At 40.0% G+C, this 17375-nt stretch overlaps 1 protein-coding gene and 1 pseudogene across 1 annotated transcript; one reads left to right on the top strand and one right to left on the bottom strand.

Moving 5' to 3' along the window:
- Positions 1-1686: 1686 nt before the first annotated feature.
- On the top strand, positions 1687-17375 carry pdzph1 (PDZ and pleckstrin homology domains 1). The gene is made up of 12 exons (XM_085464447.1): positions 1687-1747; positions 2251-4485; positions 4579-4740; positions 5109-5270; positions 8044-8145; positions 12415-12525; positions 12638-12816; positions 12901-13058; positions 13254-13296; positions 13462-13648; positions 16439-16574; positions 17047-17375. The coding sequence occupies exons 1-12, from the start codon at positions 1687-1689 to the stop codon at positions 17144-17146; spliced, it is 3636 nt and encodes a 1211-aa protein (XP_085320573.1). The 3' UTR covers positions 17147-17375.
- On the bottom strand, positions 8293-10902 carry LOC146706301 (uncharacterized; annotated as a pseudogene).

Genomic DNA, 17375 nt, shown 5'->3' with positions numbered 1-17375 from the left:
GCGATTGCAAAGTGAAAGCAAAAAAACAAGCGCAAATTCAAACGCGATTTCAATATGTCACATATTGACAGTGGCTCACCGATGCCAATGACATAATTACCCAGCTACATTTCTGAAAGAATGCAAAAGCATTGACATATATTTTTCCTTCTTACAATAGCCCGACGGGCAGGGAAGAGATAGATTTTGGTAGCCCGACTGAAAAAATCGCTAGCCCCAGGACGTCAGGCTAGCGATATTGCAAGCCCTGTATCTGATTGAGGAATCACTCATCTTTGGAAAAAGAGAGTTTATTACAGAGAAATGTCTCTTTCCAAAATAAAAGCTATACTATCCGCTTCTTCTGGGTTATATTCTCAGCAGCATAAGGAGAATCATGTGCTAACAGCTGTCTAAATGACTCGGCTAAAGTTAGTAGCATGCTTGTTGTTTTTGTCTTTGCACTAGGATGATGTCAGCGTAAATGTGCAGTCATATTCCCACTAGTGCTTTCAGGTTAATCTCGTTGAAATGACCTTAATACCACAACATGGCAAATCTCCGTTAACGAGCTACCGCCGATCGCCCGTGCATGGGGCTAGACGGCCAACACGTTAACGAGCTAACTGCGCTAACACACTAGTTCCCACCCATGTAATTGAGCATTGCATGGCACATCCAACATACTGTTTTACTTTAGTCCATGACGCGCTTACCTTCAGGGTCATACGTCACATGAAAACCAAAATAGTTCCAAACGCCAGATCTGAATGAGGGTGGGGGAGGTGCCCTGCGCTCTTCCTTCTGACTATGCTGTCTGTGTTGAGCGCTCAGTGGATCTACGCTCGACAGTGCAGCCTAGGCGGAGTAGTCGAACGCAGATTCACTGAGCGCTCCACACAGACAGCATCGTCAGAAGGAAAGTTGATAAAATAAATTACAAATGTTGTATTGTTCGATATATACGCGTACCGAACCGAAAGCACTGTATCGAACGGTTCAATATCGATACGAATATCGCTGCACCCCTACTAACAGCTCTAATTTTCACATTTGAATAAGTCACATGTCTGACTTTACTGACATTATTGTCGTTTATTGAAAATCATCTCTTGTCTTTCTCAGAAAAACAAAACAAAAAACAAAAAAACAAAACAAAACCAGGTGTCAGCTCTAACTTGTTAACACACTTTGATGTTTTATCTGTTTATAGATGGTGCTCATTCAGACAAAAGGAGGTTTTTTTGTTTGTTTGTTTTTTGCTTCTTAAGCAGGAAACTGTTTGATGCACATGTTAACTGAGTTGCACAGGATTATATACCAGTGCATAAACTTTCTGTACATAACTGGATATTGCCAGGTTATAATTTTTCCTTTTGTATCAGTTTGTTCAACAGTAATTAGACATTTCAATAATTACTAGTGTTTGTATTTTTAAAAAAAATGGTGATAAATACTGAGAATTAAGCATCTTAATGATTTACATTTTCTGTTTCTTTAATAATTGCTTTCATGTCAGTGTACAAAATGCCAAGCAAAACATTCATTAAAACAGTCAGAGCAAACTGACATATGATCTGCTTAGTCTGGAATCTGAAAATGTATTGAGCCAAAATGTGTACATATACCCATAAAAAATACAACACTTGTTTGTCTTCGTTCAGTGTTTTGTTTCCCAGCGGATGTGAGACTGTGGTGGATTTCAGAATGAGCAAGAGGGGGAGAAGGAGAAATAGCAAGAGGAGGAAGAGCTCCAGCAGCAACAAACGTGAGTTGGAGCTTGGGAGGACGCAGTGAGGTTAATCTTGTGCTTAGCTGATTCACATTTTTCTCCACACGTGCATACAACGTGCAAGTACTTCTTGAGACCGGTAGAGGACTAATAGCAGCTTCATAATAGTGGGTTTTATGGCATAACTAGTATAATGTTGAATCCTAATGGGCTTTTAACTTTATGGAGAAAAAGCTAAAATAAACAAGCAAAAGTATTGATCAGTACTTAAACCTCAATGCATGAGGTATCCAACAATCAAGCAACCCCAGAATGAAATTCACCAGTTCCAAAGTAATTTTGTAGTGTTGGGAAAATTGTGTTATATCATTTTATTTATGTAGCACTAACTCACAACAGCATTTGAGCTTTATATTGTTACAGTAAAGGGCCTACAATATTAGAAAGAAACCAGAACAAACTATGAGTAAGCACTATAATACTTGTACTGTCAAACATCCTCTAATATAATTATTTCACTATTTTGCTTTTTCTTTCAGAGAGTATCTCACCATACATCTTTAAAAAGCAGAACAAAAGCACTGTCTGCACCAAAGATGACATTGTTGAAAAGGGAGAAACAGACTCTTTTCGAAAGGAAAATGTACTGTCAAGATCTGAAGATGAGGAAAAATACAACAATCCTGAACCCAAGGAGAAAAGATTTAAGCAAGATTATCACTTGAATTCATTTGCACACCAAAAGAGTATTTATACCAAAACAACAAAGGACGAGAAGAACGGAGTGAAAATAGTAACCTCAGTTTCTGTAACAGGAGATTCATCACCAAATATTATGTTTCAGCAGTCACAAGAACCCTTATCTGAAAATCAAATCCACTCACCAATTCCAGTTACTAACATCCTGAATATTAACTGCACTGGATCACATTTAAAACTTCAGCTTAATACATCTGGCAACAAGACCACACTTGTTTTCATGAATAAAAGCTGGTCCAGTACTGAGGTTTTTAAGAGCAAATTTGAGGAGACATGGATGCCAGACAATGAGTCTTCTGAACAACCATTGGATAATGTCACTGATGAGGAAAAAAATCACAACAATAATGACAAAGATCACACTGGAACCACAAGTAAACAAACTGAGCCTTATTGCGATTCAAAATGTGCCAGATCTGCAAATATATGGGACAATCCAGACTGCAGTCAATGCTGTAGTGATGACAAACAACAAGGATCGGGAGACTTTAAACTGGCAGATCATCTATCAAGCCCACCGCTGCTGTTAAATATTAAACCCCAAGGAAAGAGGCAAAGTTTCCATACAAGTCTCAGTTCTGGTGATGGGTTCTGGCACATCCCCCCACCCCAAGAGTTTGCAGATATTAAAAACAATAGTTTAGAAGGTCTGACACAAGACTTAGCTTCTTGTAGAATCAACACTTCTAGTCCAGCTGTTGATAAACGAGGAGACTTGACCTCCACTGAGGAACTTCAATGTCTATTTTGTGCACAAGAAGAAGAAAGAGGGGGTCTGCCACCTTCTTTTGATGAGTTATCACAATCTGACAATTATGACCCAGTGTTCATGAGACCCTTGATGTCTACCAACAGGTCTAGCTTCATGAAAGACTTCATCAATAGTCAGAAAAGAAAATCCTGGATTAGAAATAATAGTATTGCCACCGTCGAACACAAAGAATGTTCATTACCCAAGAAAAGACGTCAAACATTTCCTGGGATGTCACAGGGTCTAGGACTGATGCAGGAAGATCTCCAGCTACCTTACAGAGAATCTTTTTCCTCTTTGGTCATGTGCTCACTTCCCCTCCAGACAGAGAAGCTAGAAAGGACTGAAAAGGGCGATGACAGGTTATCTGCATTTGGATTAGAAAATGATACATTTTCACAAACCAAAGGGAGTTTAAAACAAGTTCCGGAAATTCTAGACAGCCATGCCAGAGCACAGCCATTGCTCAGTCCATTCTATGTGACTGGTTCTGAGATTAATCCTGAAATCATCATGAACACTGAACACTGTGAAAGACATGACTTCAACAGTCAACATGATACTAACTTGAGCATTTATAAGGATATGGAAAGTCTAGACACTGATGATTGTGAATATACTGTTGATCAATGTGAAGTAGCAGACAGTGGATTTGACCAAGAATTTGGAGAAGGAGAATATCACAGTCCAGAGCCCCTTACAGAAGAGCTAACTCGAAGAGCTTTTTCTATACAAGTCATCCCTCCATCCTGCAGTGGCTCAGAGGAACATATGCTACAGAGTCACCCAGAAATACTACCTGCAAACAATGAGGTTAAAAATGCAAACCAGAAGGATTCAGTCTCTTTTTTACCCGGATATAGCAAGTTCTCAGTTCAGACAATAACAGATGGTGCATTTGAGCCAAGTCTCTTGCAGAGGGACTCACAATTATCCCTGGATAGTTGTCTAAAGAGGGATTTTAGAAATGCTGTGGACGACCCATGCATGTCCCTCTTGCAGGACTTAGATGTAGAATCATTAAACTTAAATGAGGTTACAGAGGACATTAAACCTAAACCAACTAGTGAAAACATGGAAGATACCGACCCTATTCTCCCACTGATAAATGAGAGGACAGATTATCTGGAAATCGACACAGAAAATTCAAGACAACCTGCAAGCATATCATCAGGTCCAGCAAAAGATTTTAAAGACACAGAGGTCCTTGCAAAAGAGACGCTTAGTAAAACTAACAGGACTGAAAAACAGTTTGTATCTAAATGTAAGTTATTTCCATTCATATTCATTTAAATTCGTTTCAGCCAATTAGTTATGTAAAACTCACCTATTTGTGATTCTTCATGACCATTCCCAGCTTCTTTAGAGATCAAGGAGCATCTGAAGCCCGTGGTTCATAAAGATTCGGAAACAAGTGGCTCTGAACACTTGGCTAAAAGGCGAAAGCTCTTCAAAGAGAGCAAGCAGTGGAGCTCTGTTGGAGGAAGCTCAATCACCAGTGACATCACAGAGGAATCAGGTGACTTTGATGGAAAGCTTGAACAAATGTCAGGGAAAAATGTCATAAAGAGTAAGTTTAGTGATTAAATTTGATCTGCCAGTCCTGTAAGTGGTGCAAGCAGAATGCTGTATTATCTGTTTATTATCCATAAAAAGTGACTGGACTTCTTTAAGTTTTGTGAAGATGTTTCACATCTCATCTGCGAAGTTTCTTCAGTTTTATACAACCAGGTGGACAGGTATTCAAAACTTAAGTCGCTTTCTTTCCAAGCTCCTTACACTTCTTTGCTGATTTGACAACTGCAGATATAGAAATGCATCTATATGTAATGAATTGTGCTGTTTAGTGTTCGTTTGTTTGATTTGTGTCTTTCTTTGTTTTGCTAGTATCAGAGGACACGCCTTCTATGGACATAGCATTTCAAGAAAATGAAGACAGGGGCTTTTATACAGAAACATTCCACTCATCAGCATGGATTTTTCAAGGAGATAATGTAGGCTCTGGGGGAATTCATACCAGCCTAACCACCAGAACTCGTGCCGTCTCAAGTAAGCTGTAGCTTTTGTGTTTTTACAAAAAAGTTAACTTTATTTAATTTAATGACAGTAACAGGTCATTTAGTACTGAATCCTAGTTGTTACTGAGAATTACTGAGAAACTCTTGAGTACTGCAGAGATATTACTGTGAATTTAACTTAGCACTACCAGTCAAACGTTTTAGAACACCCCGATTTTTCCAGTTATTTATTGCAGTTCAAGTAGTTCTACTCCAATGAATAGCTTGAAATGGTACAAAGGTACGTGGTGAACTGCCAGAGGTTAAAAAAAAAGGTAAGGTTACCCAAAACTGAAAAAAGTGCAGCTGTTCGGCAGCAATGGAGGTTGATCAAGCCTTGAAAGCTAGTCCAACTAATTCCTACAGGTGTTCCAACTTTTCTGGATTACTTACAACCCCCTCTGTCTGCATAACAGCAGTGTAGGAACACACTGTGGTACCGTACCCTCGTGAGCATCAGTTGAACAGCACTGTACTGCAGAAAGTAGTGTGTTGCTAAAAAAAAAAAAACAGTGCAAAAAACAAAATGGACAATGGAAGAGAGCCACACCAGCATAACACTTAAAAATGTACGTCTTCCTACAGATAAATTGCAAAGAAAGTCAAGGTGTCAGTGAGTACAGTGGCACTCATAAACTGGGGCAAACTCTGACAGGAAGAGGTCTGGCAGATGCAAAGCCACAACTGAATCAGAGAACAAGTTTCTGAGAGTTAACAGCTTGCGGCATACAGGACAACAGCTTCAAGCACAGCTTAATAGCAACTGTAGTAAGCAATTCTCAGTTTCAACTGTGAAGAAAACCTTCAAGCTGTAGGTTTGACAGGACAAGCTGCAGAAAGAAAGCCCTCGCTAAGACGTCAGAATAAAACAAAGAGGCTTGCCTGGGCCATGAAACGCTGCCACTGGACTACAGAAGACTGGAAAATGGACTGATGAATCAAAATTTGAAATCTTTGGTTCATCACAAGGAATCTTTGGATGCTGTCAAGTAAGCAAAGGGATGGTTCCACAGTGTGTGGCATCAACTGTCAAACGTGGAGGAGGAAGTGTGATAGCCTGGGGCTGTTTTGCTGGATCAGGGGGTGGTGACTTGTACAGAGTGAGAGGCACCCTGAACAGAAACGGCTACCACAGCATTCTGCAGCACCATGCAGTACCGTCTGATATGTGCCTAGTTGGTCAAGAGCTCATCCTATAGCAAGAAAATCGATTACCTCAGGAAAAAAGAACAAGATGGTAAGCTTGAAAACATGGAGTGACCAGCACAGTCTCCAGACTTACTATCCATCAAGCTAGTTTGGGATGAACTGGACAGAAGAGCGAAAACAAAGCAACCTACAAGTGCCACACATTTATGGGAACTTCTGCAACAGATATGGGAAAAACGTTTTGAAGAATATTTGATTGCTATTGTAGAAAGAATGCCACGGGCATGTTCAGCTGTTATATCTGTGGCTACTTTGATGAGTCAAACGTTTAGAATACATTTTGCTCTATAAATTGATTCCACGATTTCTGTGCTTTGCATTGCTTATTTGTAATATGCTTTCATTTCAGAGTGCAATGAGGCATTAAACTGCATAATCTTCTAAAAATCGGGGTGCTCTAAAACGTTTGACCGGTAGTGTACATACAGCGGGTGAAATAAGTATTGAACAAACTAACAATCCTCTAAGTAAATATATTTCTTTCTTTTTAGTAACCTGTCCTGTCTGGAAGTTTTAGCAACCAGATTCATGATCTAAATGCTTTGTGGTGCCAAACACATTTGCTTTGCCAAGAGGAACATACAATTTTGCGTGTGTGTGAGTGTCTGTGTGAAACAGAGAGAGAAAGAAAGAATGTGAGTGCCTGTGCATGGGTGTTTGTCATGAAACGTACTTGATAATGAGGGTGAGAGACTGCAACAACGTCCCCTGGGGACGAGAGACAGACAGGGGAAGACCCCACCCAGTCCCCCAAGAGTGTTGAAAATCCGAGGCCAAAGTGTGTCCCCGCCGGTTTAAGGAAGAGGGAAGCCCACAGCTAAAAGGCAGGAGTGCTAAAGAACCAGAGGCACTAGGCAGCTGACCCTGGCAGAGGCCGGCCATCCCAGCACAATCCGAGGAAATGACCTGGGCGCAATCGGTGGAGCCCCAATGCAACAAAAATGTCCAAGCCAACCAGGCAGCAGGTCAGCAATCACACCAAATCGCCCAGCCAGGCACCCCAGAGCCAGCAAATGCCCATATCCTGTGGGTGGGGCAACAACAACCAGTGGATAGCAGCAGGGAGAGGAACCCCCCCACCCCTCATGAAGCTGCACAAAGACAGATAACCATCCACATCCACCCTGCCCTTCGAAGTGCGGATGAATGGATGATCCCCAGAGCCAACAGCAACCCTGGGATGCAGTTGGCTTGACCCTGGAACACCAGCCAACCTCTGCCCCAGACAAGGTGCAGGAAACACAGGTGCATGAAGACCTGCCTGCTCCTATCTCTGCTTGTCAGTGTTAAACGTGGCCCGTTGGGTGTATGCGTTGGAGTGTGAATTGTAAATAGTGAGTATGACTGTGTAAAAAGTAGAGTGCTATTAAAATGACGATTTTGTGTCATTTTCTCATTATTACACATAAATTAATTCATGTACATATTTGGTTTGATTGTGTACATTGGATATTTACCTAGAAAATTGGTGATGAGTTCAATACCTTTTTTACCTGCTGTGTACATTTTGCTGCTCTTGTTAAACATCTCTTTCATCATCTTCAAACATCTTCCAGTTCGAGAGAGGACTGTTAAGATCAGCAAAGGGACAGGAGAATATCCCTGGGGCTTTCGAATACAGTTTTCTAAACCCATTGTGGTCACAGAGGTTGACACAAGTAAGTAAATTTCTATATCATAGTGCTGACTCAACTGCTTTGTAGTTGTTATTTTGCGTGTTTTTTTTATTTTCTGGAATTTAAGCATTGCAAAAGTAACCAGGATGCAAATGTAATTACACATTTCGTGGACCTGCTGTTTATCCTCTACCTAATCACACGAGCCAAGGTGTGAAAACAGGTGTGGGCCACAATCAGGGTTTCAGGTGAATCCATTGTGAGATCTAGCCCCAACCTATCATGTGATTTCCTGAGGTCAGATGGCCCAGGATGTGAGTGGGCGTTTAGGCGTCTGGGAAGGGATCTTGAAACTGGATTATAGATGGCAGACAGTTGGTGTTGTAAGGCACCGCCTCTGTTCAAAGAAGGTCGTTTACAGTGGACATAGATGGCTTCTTTCACTCCTCATTCAAACCATCTGTCTTCTCTGTCCAAAATGTGAACATTGGCATCCTCAAAAGAGTGATCTTTGTCCTTTAGATCCAGATGGACAGCTGAGTCTTGTCCCATCAAGGTGGCTCTTCTATGTTGTGCCATGCATTTATGGAGTGGCTGTTTGGTTTCTTCAATGTAGAGGTCTGAGTATTCCTTGCTGCACTGTACAGCATACACTACATTGTTAAGGTTGTGTACGGGAGTTTTGTCCTTGGAATGAATCAGTTTTTGTCTGAGTGTGAGGCTGGGTCTGAAGTACACTGGGATGTCATGCTTGGAGAAGACTCTCCTGAGTTTCTCTGATAAACCTGCTACATAAGAGATGACAATATTGTTCTGCTTGTCCTGATTCTCCCTAGTTGTGTCTGACCTTCTGCTCTGTGCATCTTTGCTGATTTGTCGAAAGCCCAGTTAGGAGAACCACATGTTTTAAGAGCTTTCTTTACATGTGTGTTTTACCCCCTTTCCCCTTCTGGCTTAGAGGGAACATTTTCTGCCCGGTGTTGTAGGGTCCTGATTACTCCAAGTTTGTGTTCCAGAGGGTTTAAGTTTAAAGATATAATTAATCCACTGTTATCTTCTTCAATGCCATGTGGCAACAGTGCAGAGCAGCTACCTGATCTTTGGTTTGTCTGTTTGGGAGCTGACACAGTCTCTAAGTCTACACAGCCAGTGATGAGAGGTGTGTAAGATTGCAACTCTGCTTCCTGGTCCCAACTCTGGATAGTCACGTTTTGGGGGAGGGGTTTATAAAATTGGCCAGATCTCTAGAAATGAGACCCATCCATGAGCTGCTTGATCCAAAGTGGGATAGATGTTTTCTCTCCTAACAAGACTGGGTTTTCTGTAGAAAATTTCCCAATCATTTATAAAGCCCACATCATTTTTGGACACCACTTGCTAAACATGTCATTACTGGTCCAATTGGGGAGGCAACCAAAGAAAACAACTTTGGTGATCAACCTATCACTATTAATTAGCTACATACCACAGACCTTCAAGTTGGCAGTAGTTAAAACTATTACTTAAATAGCCGTCACTTGACGTCTTAGCTAATTATAGGGCAATCTCCAACCTTCCTTTTGTCCCAAGAATTCTTGAAAGAGTACCCAACAGCTAACTGATCATCTGCAGAGGAATGGCTTATTTGAAGAGTTTCAGTCAGGTTTCAGAGCTCATCACAGCTCAGAAACAGCTTTAGTGAAGGTTACAAATAATCTTCTTATGGCCTCTGACAGTGGACTCATCTTTGTGCTTATCCTGCTAGTCCTCAGTTCAGTAGTCGATACGATTGACCACAACCGCCTCTGTCAGTGCGCCCCAGGGCAGCTGTGACTACAATGTAGCTTGCCATCACCAGTGTGTGAATGTGTGTGTGAATGGGTGGGTGACTGATTGTGTAAAGCGCTTTGGGGTCCTTAGGGACTAGAAAAGTGCTATACAAATACAGGCCATACCATACAATACAACAACAACAACAATAATAAAAATAATAATAACAACAACAACAATATTGTTGCAATTAGAGCATGGTGTAAGAATTACAGGTACTGCGCTGCAGTGGTTTGAACTGTATCTATCTAATACATTCAGGTAAATGGAGAGACCTCACCACACACTAAGATTATGTTTAATTCAGCTATAGGTTAGTAAATGGCCTGCATTTGTATAGCGCTTTACTCAGTCCCTAAGAACCCCAAAGCGCTTTACACTACATTCAGTCATTCACCCATTCACACACACACATTCACACACTGGTGACGGCAAGCTACATTGTAGCCACAGCTGCCCTGGGGCGCACTGACAGGGCAAGGCTGCCGGACACTGGCGCCACCGGGCCCTCTGGCCACCACCAGTAACACGGGGTTAATATCTTGCCCAAGGATATTTGGCATGCAGCCAGTAGGCAGCCTGGGATCGAACCACTGACCTTCTGGTTAGTGGCTGACCTGCTCTGCCACCTGAGCTACAGCCACCCTAGTGTATAGTTTAGCCCTAAAAATCTTAGAAATATTGAATCCAACTGGATGTTTACTCTTGATGACATTACCTTGGCCTCCAGTAGCACTGTGAGGAGTCTTAGAGTCAATTTTGACCACGATATGTCCTTCAATGCACATATAAAACATCACTCTGCAGTTAATCATAATTTATTATTATTCTCTGACTCTCTTGCACTACTTGTCTTTGTCCTGTATTCCTCCCCTCACCACCAAATGGTCGTGGCAGATGGCTGCCCCTTGCTGAGGCTGGTTCTGCTGGCGGTTTCTCCTTATTAAAAGAGAGTTTTATCTTCCCACTGTCACCAAAGCACTTGCTCATGTAGGGCGATTAGATTGTTGGGGTTTCTCTGTTTTCTCTGTATTATTTTAGGGTCCTTACCTCACAGTATAGAGTGCCCTAAGGCAACTCTTGTTGTGATTTGGCACTAAATAAATAAAATTGAATCAAGAATTAGGTATAAAACATGAGTTAGTAAAAAACTGCAAATTTATACTTTACTTCTTGTTTTTTTATATACTTTATTTTTATTGAAAGTTTTATAATTTTGACATTCATCCACATAAAAAAAACAAAAAACATAATACACACTGACAACAACATCTTGGCACAGTGAAACCCTCATATCTGCCCGGTCTGGGGGAGCTCCCCTCCACCTCTTTTTAGGTGTCTTCAGGTTTTGTGTTACTGCTGAAGTCTACGTAGCACTTTACAGTCCACCCCTGGTGATGTTCGGAAGGGTATTTCCAGTCTATTTTATGCCTTCTAAAAGCAGTGGCCACATCCTTAGCTGGCTTTTCTTCTTCCAGTGGTTGCATTAAAAAATATTTAGCTAAACTCTGGTTATATAACCCACCACCCATCATCCCACATTTCCACCTTCAACAAATCTCTCCCACTTCCTCCAGTTTTTATGAAATTGGTCCCTTTTGAGATTCAAAAGAGATGTAAGTTTTTCCATTCTGTATATTTCCTCCATTATTCCTATCCAATCTTTCTTTGTTGGGTGCTCTTTCTCCAGCCACTTCCTGGTAAGAGCTTTTTTACCCGCTCCCAACAGGATATTTATCAAATATTTGTCCCTTAAGAAGACTGCTGATGGGATATCGCCCAGATACACAGTACAGAAATCCAAATTTAATTTGAGACCAGTCACCAAGTAAATTGATTCGACCATTTCACCATTTCACTGCAGTATGGTTGGATTACTGGGCATTTCCAAAATATATGAAAGTGATCTGCCATATTTTCCTCACAGTTTCTCCAGCAGCGTCTCTCGGTTGACCAGTTTGTTTGTATTTTATTTTGGGGGTTATAAAAAACCTAATAACATTTTTCCCTTCAGTAACCCGAACTAGTAGTTTTCATCTGTGTTCCACATATATTTAACCAACTTTCCTCTGATATGTTGACTTTAGCCTCCATCTCCCATTTAATTTTAATATAATTGGTTGATTGATCTGTGATTGCAGGTTCTGATAAAGTTTAGCTATCAATTTATTTTTAATCTTCCCTTCTAGTATAAGGGGGACTAGGCCTCCACTATGTTCTTCTGTAGTTTTTATGTTACTGTTGAAATAGGACCTGACTTGGAGATAGCTGAAAAAAAAATCTTGGTTTTCCAAACCAAATGGGCTCAGCCCTATGTATTTAGAATGGGAAGGCAGATGAGCAAAAATCTAACTCCACAAAAAGGTTGTGTAATACTTGAAAAAATTTCTGTGCAATTATGTACCGTAAGGACTGTGTTTGCTTTTCTGCTTGTCATTTGTTTTGATAACTTACATCGTGTTGTTTCCTTGTTAGTTTAACATTTATTTATTTCTGTTTCAGATGGAGCTGCAGAGGAAGCTGGGTTGATGGTAGGAGACTATGTCCTAGCTGTCAATGGTATTGATGTCACCAGCATTCCTCATTCTGAAGCTGCTGATTTAGCCAGACAAGGTGTGTTGTGCTATAAACAATAAAGCACATTTGTGGAATGGATTCATAAAGAACCAATATGGAGGCCAGAAGGGTAAATTAGATGGTAACTGTGATATTGTTGATATTATAGGTCCAGATGTTCTGACATTGACTGTTGGTTCAGACATTGCTCGTGGTCCTAACGCACCGAGACCAGCCTGTCGTGGTTACCTTCATAAGCGTACTCAGTCTGGTCTGATTAAAGGATGGAGAAAGAGGTGGTTTGTACTGACGCATGACTGCTGCCTTTACTACTACAGACACAAACGGGTAAGCATGATACAGGTCATCAAAATCAAACAGTCCACAAAGAAATTTTTGTGTACTTTTGGCGCTACTTCATGGTCATTACAGGATGAAGGCAAAAGGCAGGCACTTTCAGCAATAAAGATGGAAGGGGCTGAGGTGGGACCAGACACTTCACTTGGAAAACCATTTGTGTTTAAGTGTCATCCTCAGTCTGGTTTTCGAGTTTACTTCTTCTGCGCCACTTCCAACCAGGAAATGAAAAGGTAGAATGACAGATATAACTTTCCAAACCAAACATATTTAAAATATTTTTATGTACCATTTTCTTTTTCTGTATTCTGAATTCTAATTGCAGTTCTTTAAACTGCAGTCTATATTCTTTATTTCTTCAAAAAGCGAAAGAGAGAAATTGAAATAAAAACCATGTTTAAAATCTTATTTGTCTTGTTGGATTCCAGATGGCTGGAAGCAATGGAGAAATCTACCCATACCATTACACAAGTAAGTTCTATATTTTCATAAATCAAAGAGGGCTTGTTACAGAAAATGTTCATTTAATTGCATATAACATTTACCTCAGATTGGAGTAACAGGTCATGTTGTTGATTGTGGTGGCTTACTACCAGTTTAAGCTTAAACTGATCTCAAATAACTCTTATGTTTTAGAACCATGTTTGGGTGGATGTCACTAAACACAACTCTAATCTGCCCCCGCTGGCTGTAAAAAATCCAGACTGTCTTGGATTGCTTCATAAAATGGATAAAAGCAAGGATTCCTGGGTACAGCACTACTGCATTCTGAAGGATGGGTGCCTCTACTTGTACAGTGGCATCCGTGCAACTCACGCACAAGGTACAGCTCTACATCATGTTTTAAACACTGACATGGAACATAGCAGTGGCAGTTCCAGAATTATAGGAAGGGAAAAATATTTCTGAGAAAAATAATGACAGAACTGGTGTTTTATTGATTTTTTTTTTTTTTTAGCATTTGGCAGGTGGTACTGTGATGTCTGTCTTTGGTGACAGGGGTTGCTGCAGCACCCTCAGCACCCCTGCTTCCCACAGCCTTGGACAGTTCTGTTAAAATGTTTAATGTTGATGAAAAAAGGCTGCAAAAAAATTGACTGTAATTATAAAAACTATTTGATGTCATATAAATGTCACAAGCAGAAAATTCCAGAAAGTACCAGTGCTGGGCTCTCAACAACAAAACTGAAGTTTGCAATAAGATGTTAACAATCAGTAAAAATTAAGGGTGTACTATCAACTATATCATTTTCAAAGTCAAGATTCCAGAGTTTAAGCTAGTCTTACTTATACAGTGTTGATCAAAAGTTTCAGACCACTTGAAAAATGGCAAAAAACATCATATTTTCCTTGGTTGGATCTTAACAAGGTTCCAAGTAAAGCTTCAACATGCAACAAGAAGAAATGGGAGTGAGACAAAACATTTTTCTGAGCATTCAATTTATTGAAAACAATGCTTAAACTGAAACTGGCTGTTTTACATCAAAAGATCAGGACCACACCTTCAAAAAACCCATAACCCCCCCCCAAAAAACAGAAATCAAAGATCCAGACATGAACTCAGTAATGAGTAGCTCCGTTATTGTTGATCACTGCAAAAATTTGTTGCGGAATGCTTGAAGCAAGCGTTTCCATGAGGTGAGTGGGAACATTTCTCCAAGTGGTGAAGACGGCTGCACAAAGCATTGGCATCTACTGTCTGAAACTGTTGTCCATTTTTGTAAACTTCTCTTGCCATCCATCCCCAAAGGTTCTCAGTTGGATTAAGATCAAGGGAACATGCAGGATGGTCCAAAAATGTGATGGTATTCTCAACGGCATTAACGTTGGAAACATCCCATGTTTGGTGCTCTTTTGCAAAATCCAAACAGTCAGTTCTGTGGCGTTCAAGGAGACGAGGCCTTTGAAGATGTTTTTTATTTTTGAAGCCCTTCAGTATCAGATGCCGTCTGATGGTTATCAGGCTGCCGTCGGCACCAGTAACGGCCTTAATTTCGGTCGAGGATCATCCAGTGTCTTGACGGACAGCCAACTGCATCCTCCGGCTCATTGCTGGTGAAATATTTTTCGGTGTTCCACTTGACTTTTTTGTTCCATAACCCTCAGGATCATTTAAGAAATTCCAAATGACTGTCTTACTGCATCCCACCTCAGCCGTGATGGTGCGCTGCGAGAGACCCTGCAAAATATGATTTTAAACTTTTGATCGGGAGTGTACTACAGGTGAATTAACAGCTTACTGAGCTTTATGCAATAGCAAATATTTTCGTCTCTGTACACTAAAGGTAATAGTTATAGGAATAGAAATAGAAATTCAACTTCTTTTCTCAAAATAGAATTACTTTTGTCAAAAGTGTAACTTTAGTCTTAAAATGATCAATAATATTCTTTTTTCTTAATGTGGCCCTAGTACTCGTCTGTACATTTAGAGTGGTGTTATTATTACTTATCTGCTCCTCTGTGTATTAGGAATTCAATCGAGTTTTTTAGAGACACTGCTAATGCCCCAGTTTTTAAATTCCAAGCCAATCTCATAGCAAAAATTGGTATATTCATTAGAAAAGCAAACTATACGCTCATTTTCATTAATAGGTTTATTTGTGTCAGTTATCATGACTTTATAACCTATACATTTCTATAGGAGTAAATAAACTGCCACAGGAGTGTTTTAAAATCTGTCTGTGAAAATTTTTAACTCTTTGGTCATGTTATTCTTGTCCTATTTTATTCCTCTTTTATGTTGGGGAAACAAATAAATATTCACTCTAAAAAATACTGTTCTCATAAACTTTGTTCATGCTCTTTATCTCAACAACACACTTGACGGGGAAACGTTAATGTGACACAACAAAAAACATCAGCGCTATCATCAGCATTGGCTGTTTCTGATAAGCTGGCAACAGTCAACAAGGCTGATTTTCAGCTCATATATATATATGTGCATCCACAGCAAGCGGCAAGTTGGTGACAGCCTATTTCATGAACTGGTGAATCAAAATAAGGATCGAATAAAGGCTCAAAGGAATTCTGTATATTAAATAATGGATCTCTGTGGGTTTGTTAGACCCATGTTCAACATGATACAGATGTTCTAAAACAGGTCTGTGTGCAATGGTGAGAAACAATTTATTGTATACACTCTTCTCTAATTGGCCAGAAACTGTAGTACAGAAACATACTTTTTCACCTTGGTCTTATATAAATTATTGTAACAGCCACCGTGGAGCTTTTTTACTTTCTGTTTCATATTAGTTTTATGCCTTACCAGCATGAATGTAATGACATAAATACAATGTAAAATGTCACTAATGTTTATTCCCATTTTTATTTTTTAGGTAAGGACAAGTAAGCCAATCACTCAAACCTATTGGTTATGTCTCACAGTGTTTTGTCCCTTAAAATCTCACTTCAAGTGTCTGCATAACCACTTACCAGTTAAATGAAATTATTTTTATAATAAATGCTGAAAGGTGGTTTTGCTCTTTTGATTGAAAAAGGAAAGCAAATACATGACCTGCTGCTGCGAATGAATGATCTGGTCTGGTGACCTTCCATTGTGACTACATTTGTGAAAAAAATGGAACATATATTCATCTTATCATCATTTCTTCAGGTGGCATCTACCTTCAGGGTTACATGGTGCGAGAGCAGTCTTATGGAGCCAAGAATTCAATCATTGAGCTGAAACCTCCATCTGATGAGTTCAGAACTTTCTACCTGTGTGCTGAAAACGCAAATGAAAATAAACGGTGAGGAACTGACTCTTGTTTTATTCACAGGCTTAGTACGTGAGCTTGTTGGCTGACCAGCATGTCTTCTTAGTACTAGGAACAGCAACCCCTGTGATCTTGCACTTAGTACACCTGTGTCAGTATAAGAGAGCTTTGTATGAGTGCGGTTTAGGTATCAAAAGTGACTGACTTGTAACAGCGTCTTCTATTTGACCCAACAACGCCAGGGACTGTGGTGACATTCTGTTACTCTATTTGTACACAAAGACATCTTTCTAGTGTGTTTTTGTTGTGTCTGCTTCTCAGTGTGCTGCTGCTGCTGCTTCTGCCCTCCGACTCTCCACTCTCTATCCCAGTGTGCTGCTTAAATTAGACGACAATTGCAGGATTTATCAAACTATCTCGTACATAAGCTTTTTTAAATATATATATTTTTAAAAACAACAGTTGAAAGATGCTGTCATGTTGACGTTTCTGTTTTTCTTTACAGATGGATTATAGCTATCAAAGCTTCAATAAAGAAGTGGCTGCCTTTACACCAGGCACTTCAGCACTACATGAATGGACCACCAGAAGAGACCAGAATGTGAATGAACATGTGTCTGTAAATACTGACAGAATCTTGTGGATCACTGATTAAGCCTCCTGTTTGCAGACTGCTATACTTTCCATATGTGAGGGACAAGATTATTTATTTGATTTTTCTTTCTTCTCTTTTTTTACACTGCTTACTTTCAGCCTCGTTCATTTTTTATAATTCATTGTGGATTTTTGCAATGGATTCTAATTTTTTAGATCAAGGTTGTATACGCAAACAAA

Source organism: Copadichromis virginalis, linkage group LG7, assembly GCF_057382275.1.
Source record: "Copadichromis virginalis isolate Kocher_CV1m ecotype Utaka linkage group LG7, C_Virginalis_male_GT1.1, whole genome shotgun sequence".
In the NCBI taxonomy this organism is placed as follows: domain Eukaryota; kingdom Metazoa; phylum Chordata; class Actinopteri; order Cichliformes; family Cichlidae; genus Copadichromis; species Copadichromis virginalis.
This window is presented reverse-complemented; position numbering and strand designations above follow the sequence as displayed.